Source organism: Pogona vitticeps, chromosome 3 (assembly GCF_051106095.1).
Source record: "Pogona vitticeps strain Pit_001003342236 chromosome 3, PviZW2.1, whole genome shotgun sequence".
NCBI lineage: Eukaryota > Metazoa > Chordata > Lepidosauria > Squamata > Agamidae > Pogona > Pogona vitticeps.
The window spans coordinates 251,523,503-251,546,840 of NC_135785.1; the positions used below are offsets into that span (position 1 = coordinate 251,523,503).

General features: G+C 42.0%; 1 protein-coding gene across 2 annotated transcripts; it reads left to right on the forward strand.

Moving 5' to 3' along the window:
- The first annotated feature begins 11,106 nt into the window (after window positions 1-11,106).
- On the forward strand, window positions 11,107-23,023 carry CWC15 (CWC15 spliceosome associated protein). Of its 2 annotated transcripts, none has more exons than XM_020809376.3 (7): window positions 11,107-11,356; window positions 13,260-13,437; window positions 13,786-13,898; window positions 16,172-16,260; window positions 17,140-17,250; window positions 21,285-21,403; window positions 22,618-23,023. In XM_020809376.3, exons 2-7 carry the CDS (start codon window positions 13,307-13,309, stop codon window positions 22,745-22,747), a joined length of 693 nt encoding a protein of 230 aa, XP_020665035.1. In that variant the 5' UTR covers window positions 11,107-11,356; window positions 13,260-13,306; the 3' UTR covers window positions 22,748-23,023. The 2 variants fall into 2 exon arrangements, with proteins under 2 accessions (XP_020665035.1, XP_072849711.1); XM_072993610.2 differs by having other exon boundaries at window positions 11,218-11,588.
- Window positions 23,024-23,338: the final 315 nt, after the last annotated feature.

The following is a 23,338-nucleotide window of genomic DNA, read 5'->3' on the forward strand; positions in this document are numbered from 1 at the left end:
TTTCAAATACTTGAAAGGTAGTCATACAGAGGAAAGGCAGGATCTGTGCCCAGACTGCGGCACACACAATAATGGACTCAAGTTACAGGAAGCCAGATTTAGGCTCCGTATCAACCTAAATCTGTTTTTGTGCTTTTAGAGCAGCACAACAATGGAACCAATTAACTGAGGGGATGGCGATCGCTCGAATGCTAAAGGCAGTCAAGGGAAAATTGGACAACCATCTGTTAGACCTGCTTTGATCTGGATTACTGCATTGAGCAGGTGGTGGTTGGGCTCGATGGCCTTATAGGCTCCTTCAAACTTAATTATTCCGTGATTCTGTTATGGTGCTCAGCAGTTTCAGAAGCAAAGAGGACTGAAGCCCCTTCCCTGAGGAACTTACGAATGACAATAATGGCGACAAGACCAGCGGGAAAGAAAGACAAGGGGAGAATGGGATGCGAGCAGTACAGTGGTACTTACATTGTTGATAATAAGGATTAAGAGGTTAGGGAAGGGAAAAGAAGGCTATAATACAAGGCGTAGGAGAAACAGATCAAAGGGCAAAAGCCCCTGTGGACAAGTGACACTTCAAGCTAAGGAATGTGGGAGAAGACAGAAAATGCGAAGGCAGGAAAGGAAAACATGAAAAGAGTGGAAGGGGAAAATCATGACGATCAAGTTCCCAGGTTGATTTAACCAACCAAATCTTTGGTAGGCTTATGTGTGGTTATTACACATAAAGATTAAGTTGCAATCTCTAGTCGTTCTGCAAAACATAATAATTACAAGATCCTATAACAGGAACGATTATTTAAATCATTTTTTTTTTAGATTTTCTCTGTATCTTGACCAAGCAAAATTTGACAGGGCTTCACTGAAACACCCTCCTTTCTTCTAGAAAAAAAGATTTATTTTGCAGGGCTACTTCTAGAAAATGCAACACTCCTATGCAGAACTACATGGCAAGAGACAGGCAGTGTTTCAGGGTTTGCTTTTATTCATTGCCTGTTGTGGGCCTAGCAGAACATGAAGTGATCAGGTTCAACACAAACATGGAAAGGACAGAAAAGAACACGGAAACGTGCAAAGAATCACACTAATGAAGTTTGCAAGCATTTTTTTGAAGCAAAGAGCCGCCTTTGACCTTGAGCACTCAAAGCCAGTTTGACAGGTTGACAGCAAATGTCCACCCGCCACCACCCTTCAAACAACCTGTTGCACTGATTCACACCATGCTAAAGCAAAGGTAGAAGGGTAACCAAAATAAACAGAACGTCGATGCCTAATCCAACAAAATGTGTCCAGTCCAGTAACATGACTTTGCGTTCTCCATGATTTGCGGGCTATTTTGTGACAGTTTCTGAATCAGTTTCTTTTTCAGCAAAGAATGCTGGACATTTTACTGCATTTTTGTGACATTTATTCGGTGCCTAGCAAGCACAAAGACACTCTTGGTCATATTTAAAAGATACTAAAAAAAAAAAAAAGAGGAAAGGCATCGTGATCAAGATCCAGGTTAGTCAAGAAAACCAGTGTCTTGTAAAATAAATTAAAATTCCTGTTTTGCAAGTGACTCAGTAATTGTTGCTTTAGCAGCATGAGCATAGTTTCCCTATAACAGTGGCATCAACAGATAAGCTGTCAGAGGTTGAGAGTTCGATTCCCCACTGTGCCTACATGACAGGGACTGGACTTGATCCACAAAGTTCCTTTCAGTCCTGCAGTTCCAAAATTATTATAACAATCTATTATTAATATTGTCATCTTATTCTGTCCCCTCTCACACCAACGATACATTTTTGCGTATACAGTACGTATTGTCGAGATTAGCCCCGAGCCTAGAATAAGGAACAGCCTTTGATCTACACATTTGTAAAAGTGAATCTCAATTGCACTTTCCTTATTGTGCTTCTTGAGTGAAAATACCATGTTTTTAGGGAGCCAGTGCATGATAGTATCTAGCCTTTGTGGTTTTGAATGTATGAAATAAGGAATTTATTATACAGCAGCCTTTGTACAAGCCCTAACATGATCTAAGGTATCACTTTGATTCTACTGGCCAGAAGCAAGTACTTGGCAATGAATGGAGATGTCAAGTTTTAACAAATCTTTTGTTTTGCTGTTGCCGAAACAACTGATTAATCTTTTCAAGCTTCTAAGGAAGCAGGACTAGGCTTGGGTCTTTTCAATCTACATACATTCCATTTGGGGAAAATTTTACAGGGAGGCACTGCAAAAAAGGGGAGGGTCAAAGCTGTGGCTTGCTGAATCAGAACAGGTTGAATTACTTCTCTCTCCTCCTCTCCTCAGAAATATATCTGTATCCTACATCTAGAACTGTCAGTGAAAAACAAAAGCCTTCATATTGTCCACACCTTCCACTTGACTATCCCAGTTATGCACACACTCACATATTTTTCATGGGAAGAACCAGCCATTTATGAGAGATTAAGTAGGGCATGTTCGTTTATTGCAAAAGAACAAGACACAAGGAACCCTGAAGCAGCAGAAAGATGAAGATATTATTGTAACCTTGAACGGTAGCCGGATCCATAAGGTACTCAAATGTACTGTAAATACACAAGCCTATACAGAGAATACAATGGTTGTATGGGGAAATGTGGCAAATTTAAATGAAATAGTTAGATGCTGAATCTAGAACTGGGCTGTTAAAGAGAAGTCAAGGTTTTGTGAAAATATGGGAAGATGTTTACACGGATGGTCCAACTAAATGCAAATGGGACTACACAGCCCTTACAATGAACCCATTTCCTTTTTTGCAAGCAGACTTTCACATTTTGTGTGTACCTTCCAACAAGCAATCACAGGATAAAGCATATTAAATGAAAAATAGTAGATGGGAGAAACTACATAGTCTTACAAACAGATGTCTTCCTCCACTTAACAGAGCATACATGGCAAGAGTAGGATCTAGTCTGACACTAAATCAGCCCATTGGGCTAGCATTTTCTACACTGATTGGCAGCAACTTATCTAGGCTCTAGACATGACTGTCTTCCAGCCCTAGAAACATTGGTGTGCAAAGTATGTATTCTGCAATTGAGCTGCAACCCCAAGTCTCTTCCTTCCCATGTGATTTTAGCCCTCTTGCCTGCTGTCTCTGCAGACTCCCTGCCCCAGGAGGTGCTAAAGTCCTGTGAGTTGGACCAGCTCCAGAATTATGATCAAATGAAGATACCCCTATATTTAGCTGCATACCTAAATAGCTGTTCAACCAGGTTCCTGACCAGAACAGCCAGGTAGATGAGCTTAACATTTTTTACCATCTTGTGGTTCTAATTACTTGAAGTAGTGGTTGTCTGTACCTTCGAACCACAAGGTCAGCCAAATGTTATCCTTCCTTTCTTTTAAGGAAAATATATCTAGCAAGGATTTATTGATTTAAAATATTTATCTCCCACCTTTCTCCTTAAAATGGACCCAAGGCAGCTTACAACAATTAAAAGACAGTATTTAAGTTAGTAACAATAAGTATACAATACTAAAAGGCTCAATGAATACATCGGCCCCTACAATACTGAATAACTACCAACCAGTATCTAATATCCCATTCTTGGGAAAGGTGCTTGAGGGGGTTGTGGCTTCTCTGCTCCAGAGGTTTCTGGATGAGACAGATTATCTAGATCCATTTCAATCTGGCTTCAGGCCTGGTTATAGGACAGAGACAGCTTTGGTCGTCTTGGTAGATGACCTACACAAGCAACTGGATAGGGGTCTGTGTCCCTGTTGGTTTTGCTGGATCTCTCAGCATCTTTTGAGACTATGGACCATAGCATCGTCCTGACCCATCTCTCTGGAATGGGACTTGGGGGCACTCTTTTATGGTGACTCAAGTCCTTCCTGGAGGTGAGAACACCTGAAAGAGGTGAGGTGGACGGCATGTCGAAATAGGGCCTTCTTGGCTGTTCCCCCCCCCCAACTTTGGAACACCCTCCCTATAGAAAGCCGCCTGGTTCCAACACTTTTGGCTTTTTGGCACCAGGCAAAGACCTTTCTGTTTAGCCAGCGTTTTAATTAAATAGTATTCTTTATCTGACTGTATGAGCATCAGGATTTATTAATATTTATTTATTTATTAGATTTATACCCCACCCATCTAGACCGAGGTCTACACTGTAGACTAAATGTTTATCATTAATGTTTTAATGATTGTTTTTAATATAAGATATTATTATAATATTGCCTATTTTTAATGGTTTAAATATTTTGAAAGTTTTAATATTGTTGTACGCCGCTCAGAGACTTCTGGTAATGGTGTGGCTAAAAAAATCTTGTAAATAAATAAATACATAATAAATAAAGTGGTGCTGGGGAATTTGTGTTTGACACCCTGGCCCTGACCTGTGGGGTTCCTCAGGGTTCTGTTTTGTCTCCAATGTTACTTAACATCTACATTTATTTATTTATTTATTTATTTATTTATTTATTTATTTATTTATTTATTTATTTATTTATTTATTTATTTATTTAACTTATATGCCGGCCACTCTACTCAAAGGTCTTTGGGCGGCTGAAACCACTGAAACCACTGGGAGAGATTATCTTGCATTTTGGGGTTTGGTATCACTGGTATGTGGATGACACCCAACTCTACCTCTCCTTGACACCTACATCCTCGTGGTGCGGTGGTTAAACTGCTGTCCTACAACTAAAACTGTGCTCACGACCCGGGGTTCAATCCCAGGTAGCGGGCTCAAAGTTGACTCAGCCTTCTTCCATCCTTCTGAGGTCGGTAAAATGAGTACCCAGCTCGCTCGGGGGGGGGGGGGAGAGCAATGTGTAGCCCGCACAATTAACTTGTAAACTGCCCAGAGAGTGCTTGAAGCACTATGGGGTGGTATATAAGCAGCACACGTTGCTTTATATAAGCAGCACATCCGAGGCAGTTGCTTTGACTCTAGATCAGTGCTTGGTATAATTAATGGGCTGGATAAGAATGAATCAATTTAAACTTATTTCAGGCAAGAAAGAGGTGTTCCTGGTCAGCTGAAAGGCAGCTCAAGGAATAGGGATGCAGCCTGTACTGGATGGTCTCACACTCCCATCCAGAATCAGGTGCGCAGCTTGGGATTGCTTCTGGATTCATCTCTGAGCCTGGGTGCCCAGATATCAGCAGCGGCCAGGAGTCCATTTGCACAATTCAAACTAGTGTGCCAGCGATGTCAGTTTCTTGAGTGATCTGATGTGGCCATTGTGATGCATGCTCTAGTTACTTCCAGGCTGGATTACTGCAACACACTCTATGTGGGGCTACCACTGGAAAGCATCAGGTAACTTCATCAGGTTCAACTGAGGCTGGTCACAGGGATCACCTAACCCTGTTACAGGGTTGTGTGATCTTTGTGTCCAGCCCATTAGCAATATGGATTGTAGTTAATCAGCACTCCAGATTTAGAGACTATACCTGAAATAGATTATTGCAATGTGCTCTACGTGGGGCTGCCTTTGAAGACGGTCTGGCGACTGCAACTGGTCCAGGATCAAACTGTGTGGCTGGTAAGTGGTGGGGCCGCTAGAGAACACATCAAGCCGATTCTGATTAAATTACACTGGTTACCAGTTGCTGCCAGGCCCAATTCAAAGTTTTGGCATATCAAGCCCTAAATGGCTTGGGCCCTGGATACCTGAAGGACCGCCTCCTTCCATATGAACAGTTAAGATCTAGCAGTTAAGATCTAGCCAGGGGGCCCTTTTGAAAGAGCCATCCCTTAAGGAGGTAAGAGGGAGGCCTTGTAGAAAAAAGGGCCTTTTCGGCAGCTGCCCCCAGACTATGGAATGCTTTCCTGACTGAGATTCGTCTGGCACCAACACTGATGACATTTCGGTGCCAGGTCAAAACCTTCCTGTTCCAGAAGGCTTTTAATTGAAATAATATCAACTGTGGGTCCTGATGGCAATTTTTAGAGTATCTATTTTAATTATATTTTAATTGTTTTATCTTTTATTGTATTTTAATTGTATTTTAATTGTTGTAAGCCACCCAGAGACCTTTGGGTAGAGCGGGCGGCATATAAGTTAAATAAATAAATAAATTCTATTACCTACCATTGCGAGTAAAGCTACAGTAGGCCCACTCAATCAGTGAGGCTTTGGCAAGTCAACTACTGTATTCTGTATATTTCATTGAGTCAAATGGGCCTATGGTAACATGTAACTTACTAAAGTAAATCTGAATTGTAGGCATCCTTCAGTCTCAAGAGACTATGGTAACGTGCTCTGAATAGAGGTCTTGGAGCAGCGTCTAGTGTGGCAGAGAAAGCCAATTCAAGAGTGACAATCCCTTCCACATTGAAGACAAATACAATCTATCCCCTGTCCAGCTCCCTGATTTTGCTGGTTTTGGGACTGCCTCTTTTCCTTGGCCTGCTGGACAAGGGTCTCTTCAGGGTTTCCCATCTGTTGAGGCCCATTCCTAACGCCTTCAGATCCCACTTGCAGATCGCCTCATATCACAGTTATGATCTCCCTCTGAGGCGCTCTCCCTGCACTAAGTCTCCAGAAAGGATATCTTTTGGAATCCAACCATCAGCCATTCTCACGACATGCCAAGCCAACATAGACGTCGCTGTTTCAGTAATGTATGCATGCTAAAAATTCCAACTCATTCTAGGACTACTCTGTTTGGAACTTTGTCCTGCCAGGTGATGCCAAAAATCCGTCGGAGGCAACGCGTATGGAAGGTGTTCAGCTTCCTCTCCTGCCGTGCACAAAGGGTCCAGGACTCACTGCAGTACAGGAGTGTGCTCAGGACACAGGCTCTATAGACCTGGATCTTGGTATGTGTCGTCAGCTTCTTATTGAGCCATACTCTCTTTGTGAGTCTAGAGAACATGGTAGCTGATTTGCCAATGCATTTATCCAGCTCGACATCCAGGGAGAGGGTGTCAGAGATGGTTGAGCCAAGGTACACAAAGTCATGAACAACCTCCAATTCTTGTGTGGAGATGGTAATAGAAGGAGGTGAGTCCACGCCCTGGCCCATGACTTGTGTTTTCTTCAGGCTGATTGTTAATTCAAAGTCTTGGCAGGCCTTGCTAAAACGATTCATGTGTTTTGGGGGTTTTTGACAGAGTGGGCAACAATTGCTGTATCATCAGTGAAAAGGAAGTCTTGCATGCATTTCAGCTGGACTTTGGTCTTCGCTCTCAATCTAGAGAGATTAAAGAGCTTTCCATCTAATCTAGTCCAGAGATAGACACCTTCTGTTGCAGTTCCAAAAGCGTGCTTCAGCATGACAGCAAAAGATCCCAAACAGAGTGACATGAGGACACAGCCCTGTTTCACTCCACTTTGAATGTCAAAGGAATCTGATGCTGAGCCATCAAAAACTACAGTGCCCTTCATTTCCTTATGAAAGGACCTGATGATGTTAAGGAGCTGAGGTGGACATACAGTCTTGGGAAGTATTTTAAAAAGGCCATTTCTGCTAATCAAATCAAAGGCCTTTGTGAGATCTATGAAGGCCACAAAGAGGGGCTGTCATTGTTCCCTACATTTTTCCTTCAACCCTCTGATGGAAAATACCATGTTGATGGTGGATTTATGAGCTCAAACTCCACACTGTGATTCTAGATAGACTCTGTCTGCAAGCACCTGGAGCCTCTTCAGCACAACACAGGCAAACAGTTTCCCTACAATGCTGAGAAGAGAGAAGTCTCCATTAGAGTAGGCCCATTTGAATCAATGGTGTTTACAGAGGCGCTGAGTCACCAAATTCCCACTAATTCAGTGGGCCTACTCTAGTGTTACTGACTATGCTAACCAACATAATTTCAGCCTATATAGAGACATCTAAATACCAGATGATGAGAACAAAGATATTGCTACTTTCGTGCACCATTTGGCAGCTTCCCAAGATCTGCCAGCTGGCCCATTGTGGGAACACGATGCTGAATGGGCTGGATCCAGATGTAGGCATTAGCAGGGACTGAGCTGGAAAAACACAGCTTTCTTCCACCCTATTCTTCCCTCAATGGTCCTTCTAGTGAAGTCCAGATGGATGTCCTCCTTCCCACTTGAACCTCATGGCAATGCTATGAGTCAGTCAGGGTGAGAGAAAATTGCTAGCCCTAGAACAGCCCCAGGGATTAACCATACCAGGATGGTCCTCACAATGGAATCCAGGTGGCCAGCAGTGTCTGCAACATGAGATGAGCTGTGATGGAAGAGGAACCCCACAAAATCAGCAGGGCCTCATTTTAAATTGACATGAATTTCCAAATAAATGGGGGGGGGGAATATAACAATGCCAACATGTTGTACTGCAATGTGTGTGGGGAGGGGTTTGTTGTAGTTTTTTGGATGCTCTGTACCCTCTGGAGATCATGCTGCTGCCATGGGCAGCACTGTTATTATTATTTTTTTCTGATGGCTTTGTTTTGTTTGCTGTAGATATAAAGCTTAGATATCTGCTTTGTATGATTGTTCAGGGTTGTACAAATAACTTAATTCCCTGTATTCACCATGCTTCATCCCAACTAAATAAGCCATTGAGAAATAAAGGAAAAATCTCAGTGGATACATTTTTTTATACACACAAGGTCTTGTAACAAATATTGTCCTGAACTACTTTGAGATGTTATACACTAAGAGCCAGGTGAGCAGCTTATTTTCACCCCTGATTTTATCCCAACTGCTGTATTACCCCTGCTTGGAAAAGATACAATGTTAACAAAACAGATAAACACATGTACAGTACACTGGCTAATGTTGCAAAAAGCAGAAACAATGTTGTGAAATATATCTACACATTTCTCACGCAATACTTTCTGCTCAAGATTGAGGGCACAGATAACAATGGAGAATATTCAGCACTGACTACATGCAAACTGACATAACTTTTATTTATTTATTTCACTCCCAAGGCTGATCCATACTTCAAATAGCAGAGACACCTGCTTTGAATCACTGTGCATCTCCAAGTAGACAGTACATAGTTTTGTTGATTGATTTATTGATTACATTCAATCAAGAATCTGTCTCTAAGAAATCTGGGACCACTGTTTTTTTTAAAATAGTACATGCACTAATGAAAATCATGAAGCATATTCTCCATTCTCTTGCAAAGAATACATGCCTTCTTGCTGAGACATTAGCAAAATATATCTTATTCCTCTGTGGAATCAGTTTATCCACAATGGGTCAATTCATATACAATTCCCTATAATGGCTGCAATTTTACCTGTTCTTATTTTGGAGCAAGTACTGTTGAGCACAGGTAAATTTACACAAGATCAGACTGCCATCTTCTTCACACTACCTGGAGCATTGAATTCAGCACAACTACTTTTGAATAAACATGCACAGGAAGGTAAGAATTTTTTAAGGAGATGATAGCTTCACTGCAAAGTAGGGATGGGGAACTCTGACCATCTAAACTTTGTTAGCTTTCCACTTTCATAAGCTCTAAAAACAATGGCCAAAACTAGACATCTAGCACACACTGCTTTAAACAGCACCGTACACCTCTAAATTGTCATGTCTTGTCAATATGTGCAGAGATGCACTGAGGGAGACAATTGCCGATGGCTCCCCATAGGGCACTCATTTCTTTCTAACACTTTTTTTTACCATTTTTAGTATGTGGGCTGTACAAATCTGTCTGCTTGAGACAACAGAACTGGCCTAGATAAATGTAACAATGTACTTTTATCACTTCACAGCATTCCAGTGAGGCTAACATGTTAACTTGTAACTCTCTGAAGACCTCTTGTGGTTAAGTGACTAACTGAATAGTGCACCCTTCCAGTTTTCTGTAACACTTCCTTGCATAACTCTAAAAGTTGAAGGTAGGGTAGTTGCACCACTAAATACCATAAGTCTAGTGTTCCCGCTTGACAACCCCGTGATGACATCTTCCCTTACATTAGCAGGGACTGTGTTTTTAGAACTCTGATCTCAACTCTCAAACTCTGAGAGCAGTATAATCTGCATTTTGAGTTGTGTGAACTAATAGCAGCATTTCTGATCCCTTATAGAAAAACAAACTGTATCATCTTTAGACTCGACTAACCTTCAATTCCACTGACTATCCAGCAAGTATGTCAGAGAAAGAGAAACAATTTATCCACTTTTCCCAGGCTGCATTTGATTTTCTACAAATGTATCACATCTGGGCTTTCCACAAGAGCCAAGCAAGGCTGCTAACAAGACCAAGTCCCATCGACTTAATAGTGTCCCTAGGAGAGCTTGCAAGGTAGGTGAGATGCTTATGGAGCAATTTGACTAGTGCCATTGTTCAGTAAATTTCCATGGCCAAGAAAGGATTTGAACCCAGGTCTCCTGAGTCCATGACTCTACGATATTCACTTACACTGGTCACAAAAAAAACAGAAAGCACCTTGATAGTCCATAATGATCATGTTCCCCTAACTGGCCTTTAAAAAACGCCTTGATATGGAGAGAGAGAGTTTCGAGGCCCATAACCATATTAACCATATTGACCTTTTTGTTTTCTGCACACGCTCCGGGTTTATAACACTGTTTATTGTAACAACCAGAACTTTACTCAGCGCAGGTCACCTATCATCATTACTGAGTGGGAAGGCAAAGCAACGGCCTGGCGTGCTCTGGTCCATGGGGTCACAAAGAGTCCAACACGACTTAACACTAAACAACAACAATTCCCAGAAATGGTTGTTGTGGGTTTTTCGCGCTTTTTGGGCATGTTCTGTGGCCGGCATCTTCAGAGGAACAGAAATTCCCAGAAGTCTTCACCACCAGCTGTCCTAGCTGGGGTTTCTGGGAGTTGCAGTTGAAGAACACCAGGGTGACTCACAGTTGGGAACTACTGATGTACAGCAGTAGTTCTTAAACTGATGTCCTCAGACTACAATTCCCAGAAGCCCTTACCACTTGCTGTGCTGGCCAGGATTTCTGGGAGTTGCAGTCCAAGAACATCCAAGGACCCAAGTTTGAGAAGCACTGGTTTAAGGACTCCGATTCATTAGCAGGGTGCGACACATTCTTCGGTAGGACAGTTATTTTGGACTCCGATTCCCAGAAGCGGCAGCCTCCTTGATCCGGGACTATAGGAATATCGGCTTTGCTGAGGCATTCTGGGAGTTGTGGTCCACAAGGCTACATCACCCACGGCCGTCCCTCTTTTCCTGTTTGACGCCAAACCGCCTCATTATCGACCAATGCGAAAGAGAGCTTTTACGATAGAGATGGATAGCCCGGAGCGGCCCAAAAGCCCAACGCTTCCCGGAAGCTTCGGGAGTGTGCCCCTCTTTCCTTCTCAGCCCGTTGGTTATGGGAGCCTCTATGGTTCTGGGGTAGTGAGTGCTGGGAATATGGAAGCGCAATCGGGGGACGGGCCTAGCGGTGCGGCGCCGAAGAGAACGGAAAGGTGGGTCCGTGAGGGAGTATTGATACGTATATATAGGGCAGCGGGCCCTATGGAGTCCAGTCCCCCGTCCAGGAGGGGCAGCGGGGATTTGAACTCCCGACCCGTGGCTAAATCTGAAAGAACAGGGTCGGGTCCGTTGAGATAAATGGGATAGTGCCAGGAAGGATGATGGTCGGATCAGACCATTATGTAGAGCCCGTTTCTCTGTATCCCGTGAAAATAAAGAAAATAGGTAAGGGTGACCGAGAGCTCTCGCCAGTGTCTCCCTTGCCTTGGCGAGTGACTCTCACAACAGCCCTTTGAGGTAGACCCAGGTCACGGGACGTGGTGCCCAGGAAGGCGGGGACGGGGCGACTTGCTTGCCTAAATTCAGGGAGCCCGTTCAGATGGAGTTTCAACCGAGGGCCGTTCATCACCCAATCAGCCTCGTGGCCACTATTGGAGCTCGTTTAATTGTCTCATTTCATAAGACCTGGTATTTAAAAAGCCATTTCTGTTTTAAAATATGTGGTTCTAGTGGCATGCTCTCAAATTGTTTAAATGGAGGGACAGTTACAGTTGTATTTCTTGTTGCTTTGTTAACAAAAATAGAGATGTAAATAAATGCCTTTGTCTGCTAGACAAATCATTTTTGTTTGTTTTTTAAATTAATGATGAGACATAATGAGAAGGCTTATTCAGAACTCTGATGCTTAGAAGTAAATAGAGCAACAGATCATCTTGAGCATGAAGTTTGGATTTTGTCAATAAAGGCCCAGTTGATGGTTGTATCTTTTCAGCAGCTGTGAGAGGTGTAGGAAAATCCCTCTGCCTCAGCTCATCATCTGCAAAAATGGCTGTAACTGTGGTTTAGAATTCAGCATTGTTTATTAATTATTATTATGCTATTTCAATTGCAAGGTACTTCACGTATTTAAAGGAAGAAGCCTGGTTGATTTTATTTGCTTGCTGTGATTCTGGTTTTGGAGATATGAAGAATAATATTACAAGCCCGTAGGAGCAACTATTAGTTTACAGTAATGTGCTTTTGTACCCTGTTTCCCCGGAAATAAGACCTAACCTGAAAATAAGCCCTAGTATGAATTTTCAGGATGCTCATAATATAAGCCCTACCCCCAAAATAAGCCCCAGTGAAGTGAAACCCCGCCATCCACCTTTGTGCAGTAACCGGAAGAAGATGACATGCCTGTACAGTGTTTGAATAAATGTAGATTGTTGTACATGAAAAAAAAAAAAACATCCCCTGAAAATAAGCCCTAATGTGTGTTTTGGAGCAAAAATTAATATAAGACACTGTCTTATTTTCGGGTAAACAGGGTAGGCAGGTACCACTTCATCCACTGTGCAAAGGTGACTGTTCCAATTTATTCTTGAAACAGCAGCATTTGGTAAGTTAAGATGAAAGAGAATGACTAGTTCAAGGTCATTAGGGAGATACTGGAGACAAATATACATTATCAGTTTACAGGTCTGCTATGGCGTTTGATAGAAGAGTGTCTTGGTTGTCATGACATTGTAGTAACCTTCTGGAGAGCCCAACTTCTCATTGCTGAACTCAAAAGTTAACTGAGAGTATAATGAAAGTGTGTGTGTGTGTGGTGTTTGTTTTTTACCTTTTAAATCTCTATACACCAGAAAGAATAAAGTAACTTCTGGGGGGGTTTTTTGTATATTTTGTACACGACCATGTGCATTTTGTAAAATGTAAAAGCTGAAAGAGGATGTTAAGTCTCATCAAGATTACAATTCTATGTATATTTCTTTGGAGCTGAAAGTGTCTTTAATATAATGTAACTAGTAGTAAATCTCCATAGCATTGGCTTGCAGCTGCACAGAGTTTTGTGTTTTTCATTACAGTGCCTTGTTCTTCGTGTTTAAAGTTTTTTGTCCCTTATTTTGATAGGCTTTAATCTCTATCTATGATGCACATTTGATCCCACACTATTTAAGATGACTACTGCAGCTAGACCAACATTTGAACCGGCAAGGGGAGGGAGAGGAAAAGGAGAAGGTGACTTAAGCCAGCTCTCCAAACAATATTCCAGTAGAGATCTTCCTTCACATACTAAAATCAAATACAGGTAAGGAACAATTAGCAATTTGTAGGGAGGGGAATTGGTTTTGAAGCTAATATATATTTTGCCTGCAGGAAGGAACGGGTTTCCCCAGGCTTGTCAATAACCATCTACGTAGTCCGTGTCAACAATGTGAAATAGTGAGATATGACTGAAATAATAATAGATTTCCTAATATTTATTAATGGATTCTGATCACAGTTCTTGCCTCCGGAGTTTGGTTGGCTGGAGTGAGAAAATCTCAATGTCAACTTGTATCTCATGTGAACCTCCCTTGATGTTAAGATGATCTTTTAAGTTCTTCTACTATATGACAGCAGCTCTGAGAGAATAATTTTTCCCTTCTCCTTTTAGACAGACCACTCAGGATGCCCCCGAGGAGGTGCGCACCCGTGACTTCAGGAGGGAACTGGAAGAGAGGGAGAGAGTGGTTGCAAGAGAGAAGAACAGAGATAGACCAGCACGAGGTCTGTGGTGTCAAGGCAGATTTGTAATTAGAACAGGCCCTTTTGGATCAGTGAAACTTACAGAGAAGTTGACTGCCAAATCCCCACTGATTCAATGGGCATACTCTAGTGCATAGGTTCCCAAAGTGGTCTATATGGACCCCCAGAGGTCGATTTCGACTTGCAGGTGGTCCACGTCAGAGAGAAAAAAAATTGGGGGTGCACGAGATGTAAATGGGGGTCTACGTGAGCAGATCCCATTAGGCAGATCATAATAAATATTTAGGCGATCCATAATTACACCAGACACAGATTCTGTGTACATAATATTTCATAATATTTAAATAGGTACTGTGTATTATTTGTATTGTGGTGTGCTACGTTCATGTGTAAGTTTGTAAAATTATTGGTAAAATTTTATGGTAAATGTCGGTGTGTTGTAAATGGGACCAATGACATTTTGTCATTTCTCATTACTGAGCTATACGGGCACACACATAGGTAGGCAAGGGGTCTACAGAAAACAAATAAGTCGGCAAGTGGTCTATGGGGCAGAAAAGTTTGGGAACCTATGCTCTACTGTGACTTACTAGACAAGACAACAGGATTTCAGCCAATGAGTGTATTCTGTTTTCAGAAGAAGATGTGAATGTCTTTTCTTAAAGCAGGTATCTCCAAAGAATCAAAATTGTATAAATTATAAAGAAGAAAAGTTAAAGCTTATGGTTGTGTATCGAAGAACACAAGATGAAACACTGTTCTTATATTATGTTTTTACCTGTTCACTGAACCTCTTTATTCCTTGTGGTGCCTTTCTCAGGGCTGGGCGGGGATCATAGCTTGAGGACCGCTCAAGGATAGGTGGTATGTTGAATACAGCCCAGGAATATTCAAGGAAGTGGGAGGAGAATGTGTAAAATGTCAATAAAAGTGACTGTTACGAGGGCAGAAGCTTCTCTAAAGCTTAGAGTGAAAGAGATGAGCAGAAGAAGCTCGTAGTGCTAGTGGGCTGCATTGTAGATGTGCCCGCAAGAAGATGAAGGGTGCAGTAATTAGTGCCACAGAGTGGTGAACATGGCAGAGGATGTGTTGGCAGCAAAGGTTGTTGGGGGAAGCTTGTTTTGAAACAGTGGCAAGAGGAGGAAGGGATGTTACAGTCCACATAATTTAATTATTATTTTTTTTTCAAAAATGGAAGAGTCAAGGGTTGCTGTATTTCCCTAGCATAGATTGGACAACCGTTTTCTTGCCAATAGATGGTCCAGAGTTTTTGGAGTTCAGTGTCACCAGGATGCAGATGACCCCCAACTCTTATCTCTCCATGCCATCTAAATCTGAGGAAGATGTTTCGGCTCTAGATCAGTGTCTGTAATGGACTGGAAGAGGGTGAATACAGTACTTGGAAACGTAATCGAGACAAGACAGAGGTGCTCCTGATCAGTCAAAAAGTAGAGCAGGGATGCAGCCTGTGCTGGATGAGGGTTACACTCCCTCTGAAAACAGTGGTGTGTCACTTGGTGTGCTCCTGGGTTCGTCTCTAAGCCTGGATGTCCAGGTTTCAGCACTGGCCAGAAGTGCCTTTGAACAGTTAAAGGTTTTTAATATTTGTACACTTACTGTTTTTAACTTTTAAATGTTGTCTTTTAATGATTTAAACTGCCTTGGGTCCTTTTAAAGGAGAAAGGCATGGCAAAACTTTTTCAAATACTGTAAATAAGTAAATTGGTACTATTGTCCTGAAAGGGTAACCTGCCAGCAATGCATGGAGCTGAAGCCAGGAATGGAGGGGGCATAGCTGGAAGTAGGCAAACCCATTCCCTTTCACTCTCTGCTCCTTTTGCCTTCTCCCTTTTCCTTCTCACATGGAGAGCCAAGACCTGAAAGGTTCACCTGCAAAAGGCTTTTGAAACTAGGCTGATGCTCACATGAGAGCAAGCAAGGGGCCATCATTCCTCCTTCTGAGTAAACATAAGACGCTTGGGCAGGTCCAGAAAGAGTTTGATTCTGTATACCCACCCTATACCTGTGGCACATAAACAGCTGTCTGTGGCCAACCAGACACAGAGATTTTTACCAACTGCAAGAGAGTTAGTTTCTTTGCCCAGTGTAATTCCAGGCTGTTGATCGATACACATCCTCTGTTTGCAAATTAGTAAAATTTTTAATGAACTGCTAACTTTTTTTTACAGTCAGTTTTCCTGTACATTCAGTTTAGGTGACTCTTGTAGTCCCTTTTCCCCCACTGTCGCTTAGTACTCCAAGTTCTTTCAACTTTTTCTCTGTTTCTCCTCCAGAGCACACCACATCTTCGTCGGTGTCCAAGAAACCCCGTCTAGATCAGATCCCTGCAGCTAACCTGGATGCTGACGATCCACTGACCGATGTATGTAATCTTGCTCGCTGGGGAATGAAAAAGACGACTTGTATAGATAAGGCTGCCATCTGATCTAGATCAGGGCTGAGCAGTGTTTTGCATCCCTCCAAATGGTATTGCTGAACTGCTGTTCCTTTTGTGTTGGCTGTGCTGGATGGGGCAGATGAAGTGAGGTCTAAATAATACCTGGAGGGCCACACATTCCCCACCCTTGATCCAGATTAATTTAGTCAGAAACAATAACCTCCCCACAATAAGATTCAGGGGTCTTTCCGATCACCCATTGTTTGATCGTTTTTGATCTGGAGATTCCAGAGGTTTAACTTTGTGACACTTTGCATGCCAAGCACGTGCTCTGCCCCAGAACTGTGGGATCTTTCCTTTCATGGGACTGAGACCAACGAATGAGACACATTCTCAAAAGAAACGAGACTTTCACTGTCAGTTGTGAAGGTTTCCATCAGGCAGATGCATTTGCTTGAGCACCAAAATAAGTGATAATGTATTTGAATACTTTTACCCAGGTAAGGCAAGTGGTTTTTCTTAAAATTAAAGTGGTAATAATTCATTTGGAGGATTGCATGATACAGGAGCTTTCTCATACCAAAACCAGTTGTGAAGAATGATCAGTTTTAGAATGTTGGTATCTATTTTTTAAAAAAAACCACAGAAACAGAATTTCCACACACATAAGAGCTGAATGGTATGCTGGATATGTGGGGACGTCTGATTTTCTGCAAAGTATTCATGTACCAAGAATCGTCTGATAAATTATATCGTGAGGCAGTACCATTATACACGGCATCATACATAAAGTTCTGCCTAAATGTAGCCATATTGGGTAGAAATGGATAGAAGCATTTACTAATGCCTTTCTTGTCTCTATAGGAGGAGGATGACGATGAAGACTATGAAGAGGAGAGTGATGATGATACCGCTGCTCTTTTAGCTGAATTAGAAAAGATAAAAAAGGAACGGGCTGAGGAGCAAGCTCGCAAGGTAAATGCACTGGTTGATTATAATTGCTGAGTTATGCTGCCTTAATCTTTATCTAGGTAGCCAGAAAGCTTGCACTGAGTGATTTCTGGAATAATTTCTAACCCCATTGGACTTCTTTTTTATTGAGAGTCAGTAGAAAGGTTGAGAATGAGGTTCGTTTTGGAATCAGAACTGGTGGGTCTTGTATTTCATAAGTCTGCTAAAAATGTTCGTTTTTTCCTACCTCCAAGTATGGCCAGCCTACTGACAACCAGAATCTGTGAGTTCTGCTTTTTGGCGCCATGCTTTGCAAAATCGTGGCATAGGACTGAATTGTCTCATCACTTCCCATTGGCTTGGGGGGAAAAAGTACCCCCAATGGCAAAATGCAGCAGATTTTTAGGACAGTTTTATTTCCAGCTTAAAAAAAAAATTGGCCAGTTTTAAAAAAATCTGTACATAATCTGCCTGAAATTTGGAAACATTGTTTACAGCTGTTCAAGTGACCACCTTGCAAAATGCATACCTTGTAGGTTGAATTCTGTGGGAATTCTACTACAAAACAGGACTCTGGGAAGTTAAAATATCCTGCCTGCCTAGGTGAGAACTTTAAAGGAATTGTTGTGTTTTTTGTGTATTGTGTATTGTTTTGATAACAAAAAACACCCTGATCACCATAATCACCCAATCTTCTGAAAAGGACAAAAAGCTGACCCCACAGCTACAAATACTCATCTATCCCGCACACTACACCAGAACACAGACAGAGTTCTAACTCCTGTCCTCTGAAGATGCCGGCCACAGAGACTGGTGAAACGTTAGAAAGAAAAACCTCCAGAACACGGCCAAACAGCCTGAAAAGCCTACAACAGCCATCGAAACCTGACCATGAAAGCCTTTGAGATTACATTAAAGGAACTGTTCCTTTGTGGTATAATTCTATGTATGTACATTCAGAAACAATCCCCTAATATTCAGTAAGACTTCCAGTGAAGTGTCTACAGCAGGGATACACAATCTGGTATCCTCCAGGTGTTTTGGACTGTGCCTCTGAACTTTGGTCATGTTGGCTGGGGCTCAGCGTTACTTATCCCTGGTACATAGGGTAGTTGCCTTAACCGGGCACTGGCACTTTTGAGTGGCAATGATTCTTGGTGGGTAGAAGCTAGAGTACTTTTTCAGCTCTACTTTCAAAAACAAGTAATTTTAATTGGAAGTGCCAGGGACTTGTTTGCAAATAACGCGCTCTATCACTTGAGCTCTGGCTATCTCCTTGGTATGTGAGTGAACAATGATATATTTTAACTCCTGCCATTCTTGGGGATTGGTAACTAGTGAAAATGATGTTTGCAATCTTGGTGCTGTGACAGAATAGGACATGGGTGTTCCCCTTCATCCAAAGCACTAGACTCCAACTGACTGTGGTTTACCTAGGTTTAAAGGCAAAGGTGAGGATTCCAGCCATTAGATTGTTTGAGCTAGGTGTGTTGAAAGGCAGCTTACCCAGGGGAAAAGCCTGTTTGCAGCTGAAAGTGAAAGATCGTGTCACCCCATATGAACCTTCACAGCTTTTAAGATCTTCTGGGCAGGCCTTTCTGTTGGTTCCACCACCTTCCCTGGCTCATTTGGGGAAGACACACGAGAGAGGGCCTTCTCAGTGGCTGCTCCCAGGCTTTGGAATGCGTTGCCCCGAGAACCGAGGTTGGCCCCTCTCCCTCTTGCCCTTCCCTCATCAGGCAAAGACCTTCCCCTTCAGGCAAGCCCGTTGTCTCAGGAATGCTGGTTTTTAATTCATAGTTTTAAATGTTTTTAAATTGTTTTTAATCTTAATATAAGTTTAATAGTCTTTTTTATTATATAGTATTTTAAAGCTGTGTTTGTTTTATAGTTTTACTTGTTGTGAGCCGCCTTTCTCCCTTAGGGATCCAAGGCGGCTCACAACAGGTAAAACTTCCAGAGATTCAGGGGTCAGACACCGTTCACTCCCACCTCTGAGAGGGCTGCACATGCTCAGTGTCCCACTCCTCTCAAGTGTCTTCTTTTTCAAAAGAATTGTTTTTTATCCCTCACTGAAAAGCCTTCTTATTCCTCCTAGTGGACCATTTAAAATATAATTAAAAACTTTTGGGGAGTGGGTTTGGATTGCTTCCTGTAGCCTCTAGCGAGCACATGGACTTTTTGAGCTACATTTTTTAAAAACTCTATTTTCCTAATTGCAGTTCTGGGAACAGGGTGTTGGGGGTGGCATATTTGGGCTGTAGGCAACATTTTGCTCACCCTTGCGTTAAGCCAGGGGTGGGCAATTAATTTCTAGAGGGGAGCCACGGAACCGTGTTCACGGGCTGAACCAACTTTACTTAAAAATAAAATGAAACAGTGATGTTATGATAGTTTTTATTTTAAACTTGTTAATCTAAATACTAAATACTAATACAAATACTAAAGAGGTATTTTTTGCGGTATGTTAAAGATAAGCAACTGATCAACTTTAGACAAAAAGCTATAAATGGTTTTGATGTTCAAAACTGTCCACGGGCCAGACAGGAGCGGCTCGTGGGCTGTATGTGGCCCTTGGGCCACACTTTGCCCAGGTCTGCGTTAAGTGGACGTGGTTTTAAACTTGGCCTTTGAACTGCCTGCCTGCTAAGTATGTGCTCTTCTTCTGGTCCTGCTTTTGTGCTTTGCTGAAACTATTTAAAAAGTGAAACCACTGCCTGAGATTTACAGACAGTGACCCCTTCATGAACCAAAGGAACTGACTGCACATCAACTTAAAGCAGAATGGTATCACTTTATGCAAACTGTAAGGAAAACAGCTTCCGGAAGTGACCATTTGGTGCCACTAGAGGCCACTAGAAGCTGTTGGAGGTAGAAAACTCTGGTAAGCTTTTGCTCAGGTATGAATGAGAGTCTCATTACAGTACAGTTAATTTGCCACAAAAGCCTCACACTTGTCTTTGGTAGGGACCCAGGAGAGGGCCTTCTCTGTTGCTGCCCCCAGACTTTGGAACTCCCTCCTACAAGGCTGGCCCCACCTGTGCTACCCTTCCATAGGCAGGCAAAGATTCTTCTCTTCAGGCAGGCTACCCTTTAGTGACTGATTTGCTAGGTTTTTTTTAAAGATACTGTTTTATTTTTGTTGTTTGTCCAGTGTTTGCTTTTATCTGTTGAGTTTTTAAATGATATTTAATTCTTTTTAAATAGTGTAATACAGTACTTTACTATTGTTAGCTTTTATACTATACTTTTTTTTAAATACTACAAACTGCCTTGGATCCTTTTAGGAGAAAGGTGGGGTAGTACTAAATAAATAAAATTAAGTGCTTGTCTTATCAACAGTGGCATTAGGGTTCAGTGGGTAGTTTGTCTGTTTTGCACATGGCAAAGGAGGTTAAATATAGTTTGTCTGTCTACTACTATTTAAAATCCATTTAAAATGCTCTACCTTATCTTTCAGCTGAGATTTCATAGCAGCTCACAAAGGCTTGCTTTCATGTGCTTACCAGGTGCTATAAGCAACTTGAATCTCCCAAGTGTCATAAGCATCTTGGTACACATATAAAGGAGAGAGGTTAAATAGGGCTACCCTCAGACCCACCTCAAACTGCTAGTCCCAATTAGAATAGCACATTGAGTCAATTGCTGAATGGTAAGTCAGCACTTGTATAGATCCCATTGATTCAATGGGTCTACTCTTGTTAAAATTAGCAGTTGGATTCAGGCTGTGACCTGGAAGTCAAAGAACAGTGAAATGCAGTCCTATGTGGACTCACTGTTTCCAGCTGAGGATGCATGAAGCCAAAAGTTCAACGCAGCTTCTGGTTGCAGTCTGATACTGCACTTATTTCCAGAAGTCATGACAGCAGCATTTTAAAATGCATTGCAAATGTTAAAAGAAAGCAATCTGAATGCCAGGGAAAGGTTGTAAAGGATATTTTTGTGGCCATGTGCAGGTCAACCTGGTGTGCAGCAAAATCTGCTGCTTTAAACATGCTGAAAAGGAAATGGCAGGCTTTTATGTCATCCTGAAGATCCACCCGTTGTTCTCTTGACAGGAACAAGAGCAGAAAGCTGAAGAAGAGAGGATACGGATGGAAAATATCCTGAGCGGTAATCCTTTGCTGAATCTTACTGGTCCTGTGCAGACTCAAGCAAGCTTCAAAGTGAAGAGGAGGTATGCAAATACTTACTGAGAGATCTTTACAGCTCCCTCCCACTTTTTCCTGCTTCTTAAGGGTTTACAATTCCAGAGCTGTTTAATTGGATTTTAATTGAATTGGCAAAGGGTGACCCTTAATCCTGTTCTGCAAGTTATACCCATCTGTAGGATGGACAGTGCCCCCCTGGGTTAGATTATAATGCATATATTGCATACATTATTTTATTATTGGTCCTTAAAAGGCAAACATGGGCATAATTTGCAAAGTGATGCCTGAAGCATATACTGTACCTCTTAGAAAATCCGAACTGTCAGAAGAGGAAAATCGTTCATTGTATTGCCCCTAACATCTCATTTGAGTCTCTTTGCCTAAGCATTCTGTCCATTTGTACTTGAGGTTTCAAAGAAAACATAAAGGTGTTTGTAAGAACAGCTGGCTTACTGGGGAAATACAATGTTTTGACTTGTCTGGTAGCGTAGTATCCCCTTCCTGGATGGTGTCCTGGCTGGCTTGTTTTTTTTTCCATGTTAAGCCCTTAGCTGAGTTCCTGAAGACATTCTCTAGGTCACAGGACCTCTTGTCACAGAATGCAGAGCTTTTCTCTCTTGGCAGTATCCTGTTACTGCCAAAAATTCCTCCAAGGATTTCTCAGCCAGTGGGAAGTTATTTGGAAGGCCAGTCCCTCATGAGGCCCCAGTTACCATCATCTGGAAATGCTGGCTGCCTTTCCCCCAACGACGGTTTCCTCGAATTTAGCAAGATTTAGTTCTGTGTAAACATGTATGAGATGGCATCCAGGCTTGCTTGTATGGCACATGGAGTCACTGAGGGGCCCCAGATTCTCTTTTGACTTCAAGAGCTTTGACCTCTGGCTTCCCTACTGAAAACTCTTTGAATTCACGTGTCAGGTTTCGTAGGATTGGCTCAGCTTTTGCCAGTCAGCCGAGACTCAGGTTCTCTTCAGGGTCTCAGTTATCAGGGGTGTCCTGGGATTCACTGGTTGAGGTGGAGATGCCAAGGACTGAACGGGGAACTTTCTGCATGCGAAACATGAGACCCTCCCATAGAACTGACACCGTTTTGCACGAGGCAAAGTAAAAATGTATCTAACATAACATGGCCTCACCTCTTGTCTTGCTAGCATTATATATTTCTTTATGATTAGTAGAAGATTTTTTTTTCTAAACTTTTGCTTTTCTTCCCTTCTATCCTCAAACCTGGTTTCTAGATGGGATGATGACGTAGTCTTCAAGAACTGTGCGAAGGGGGTTGACGAGATGAAAAAAGACAAAAGATTTGTCAACGACACGCTGCGGTCCGAATTTCACAAAAAGTTCATGGAAAAATACATCAAGTAGTACTGATTCCTTTTTCTTTTTAAATCTCACTCATAAACTAAATACAGCATTGGTCTTTCATCCAGGAAAAAAAAATCCCAGAATCTGTCAAGAAATAACAATTCTTTCCCCAGAAGTCATTCATATGTTTTTAATGTGATCCTGCATCTGGTGTATGGTTTTGTTGTTTTAACAGGCCAACTTAATTTTCCAGAAGTATCCTCAACAAGAATTTATTTTACATGCAATTTCTGTAAATGTTATGAAAATGATTTACAATAAATCCTTCACACTTAAGGCTCTTTATTCAAATTACCATGGCAGACAGGTTATATAAAGGAATGTAGTGTGATAAACCAGAATGTTGCCAATACCATAAAACGGAGGGAGGAAGGAGAAAAAGCCCATCCCTATCTTTGGTCCTCACAATTGCCACCAAGAGTTGGACACGACTTAACGACTAAACAATGACATCTAGTTTGTTTTCTCTGGCTTCCTCCACTATCATCTCTCAACCCAAAGAAATTACCTACTTACTTGGCCTGCCAACGTAAGGCAGTCATGTATGAGGTGAATGACCATACCTCAGACAAACTAAAACTTTCTTAAATT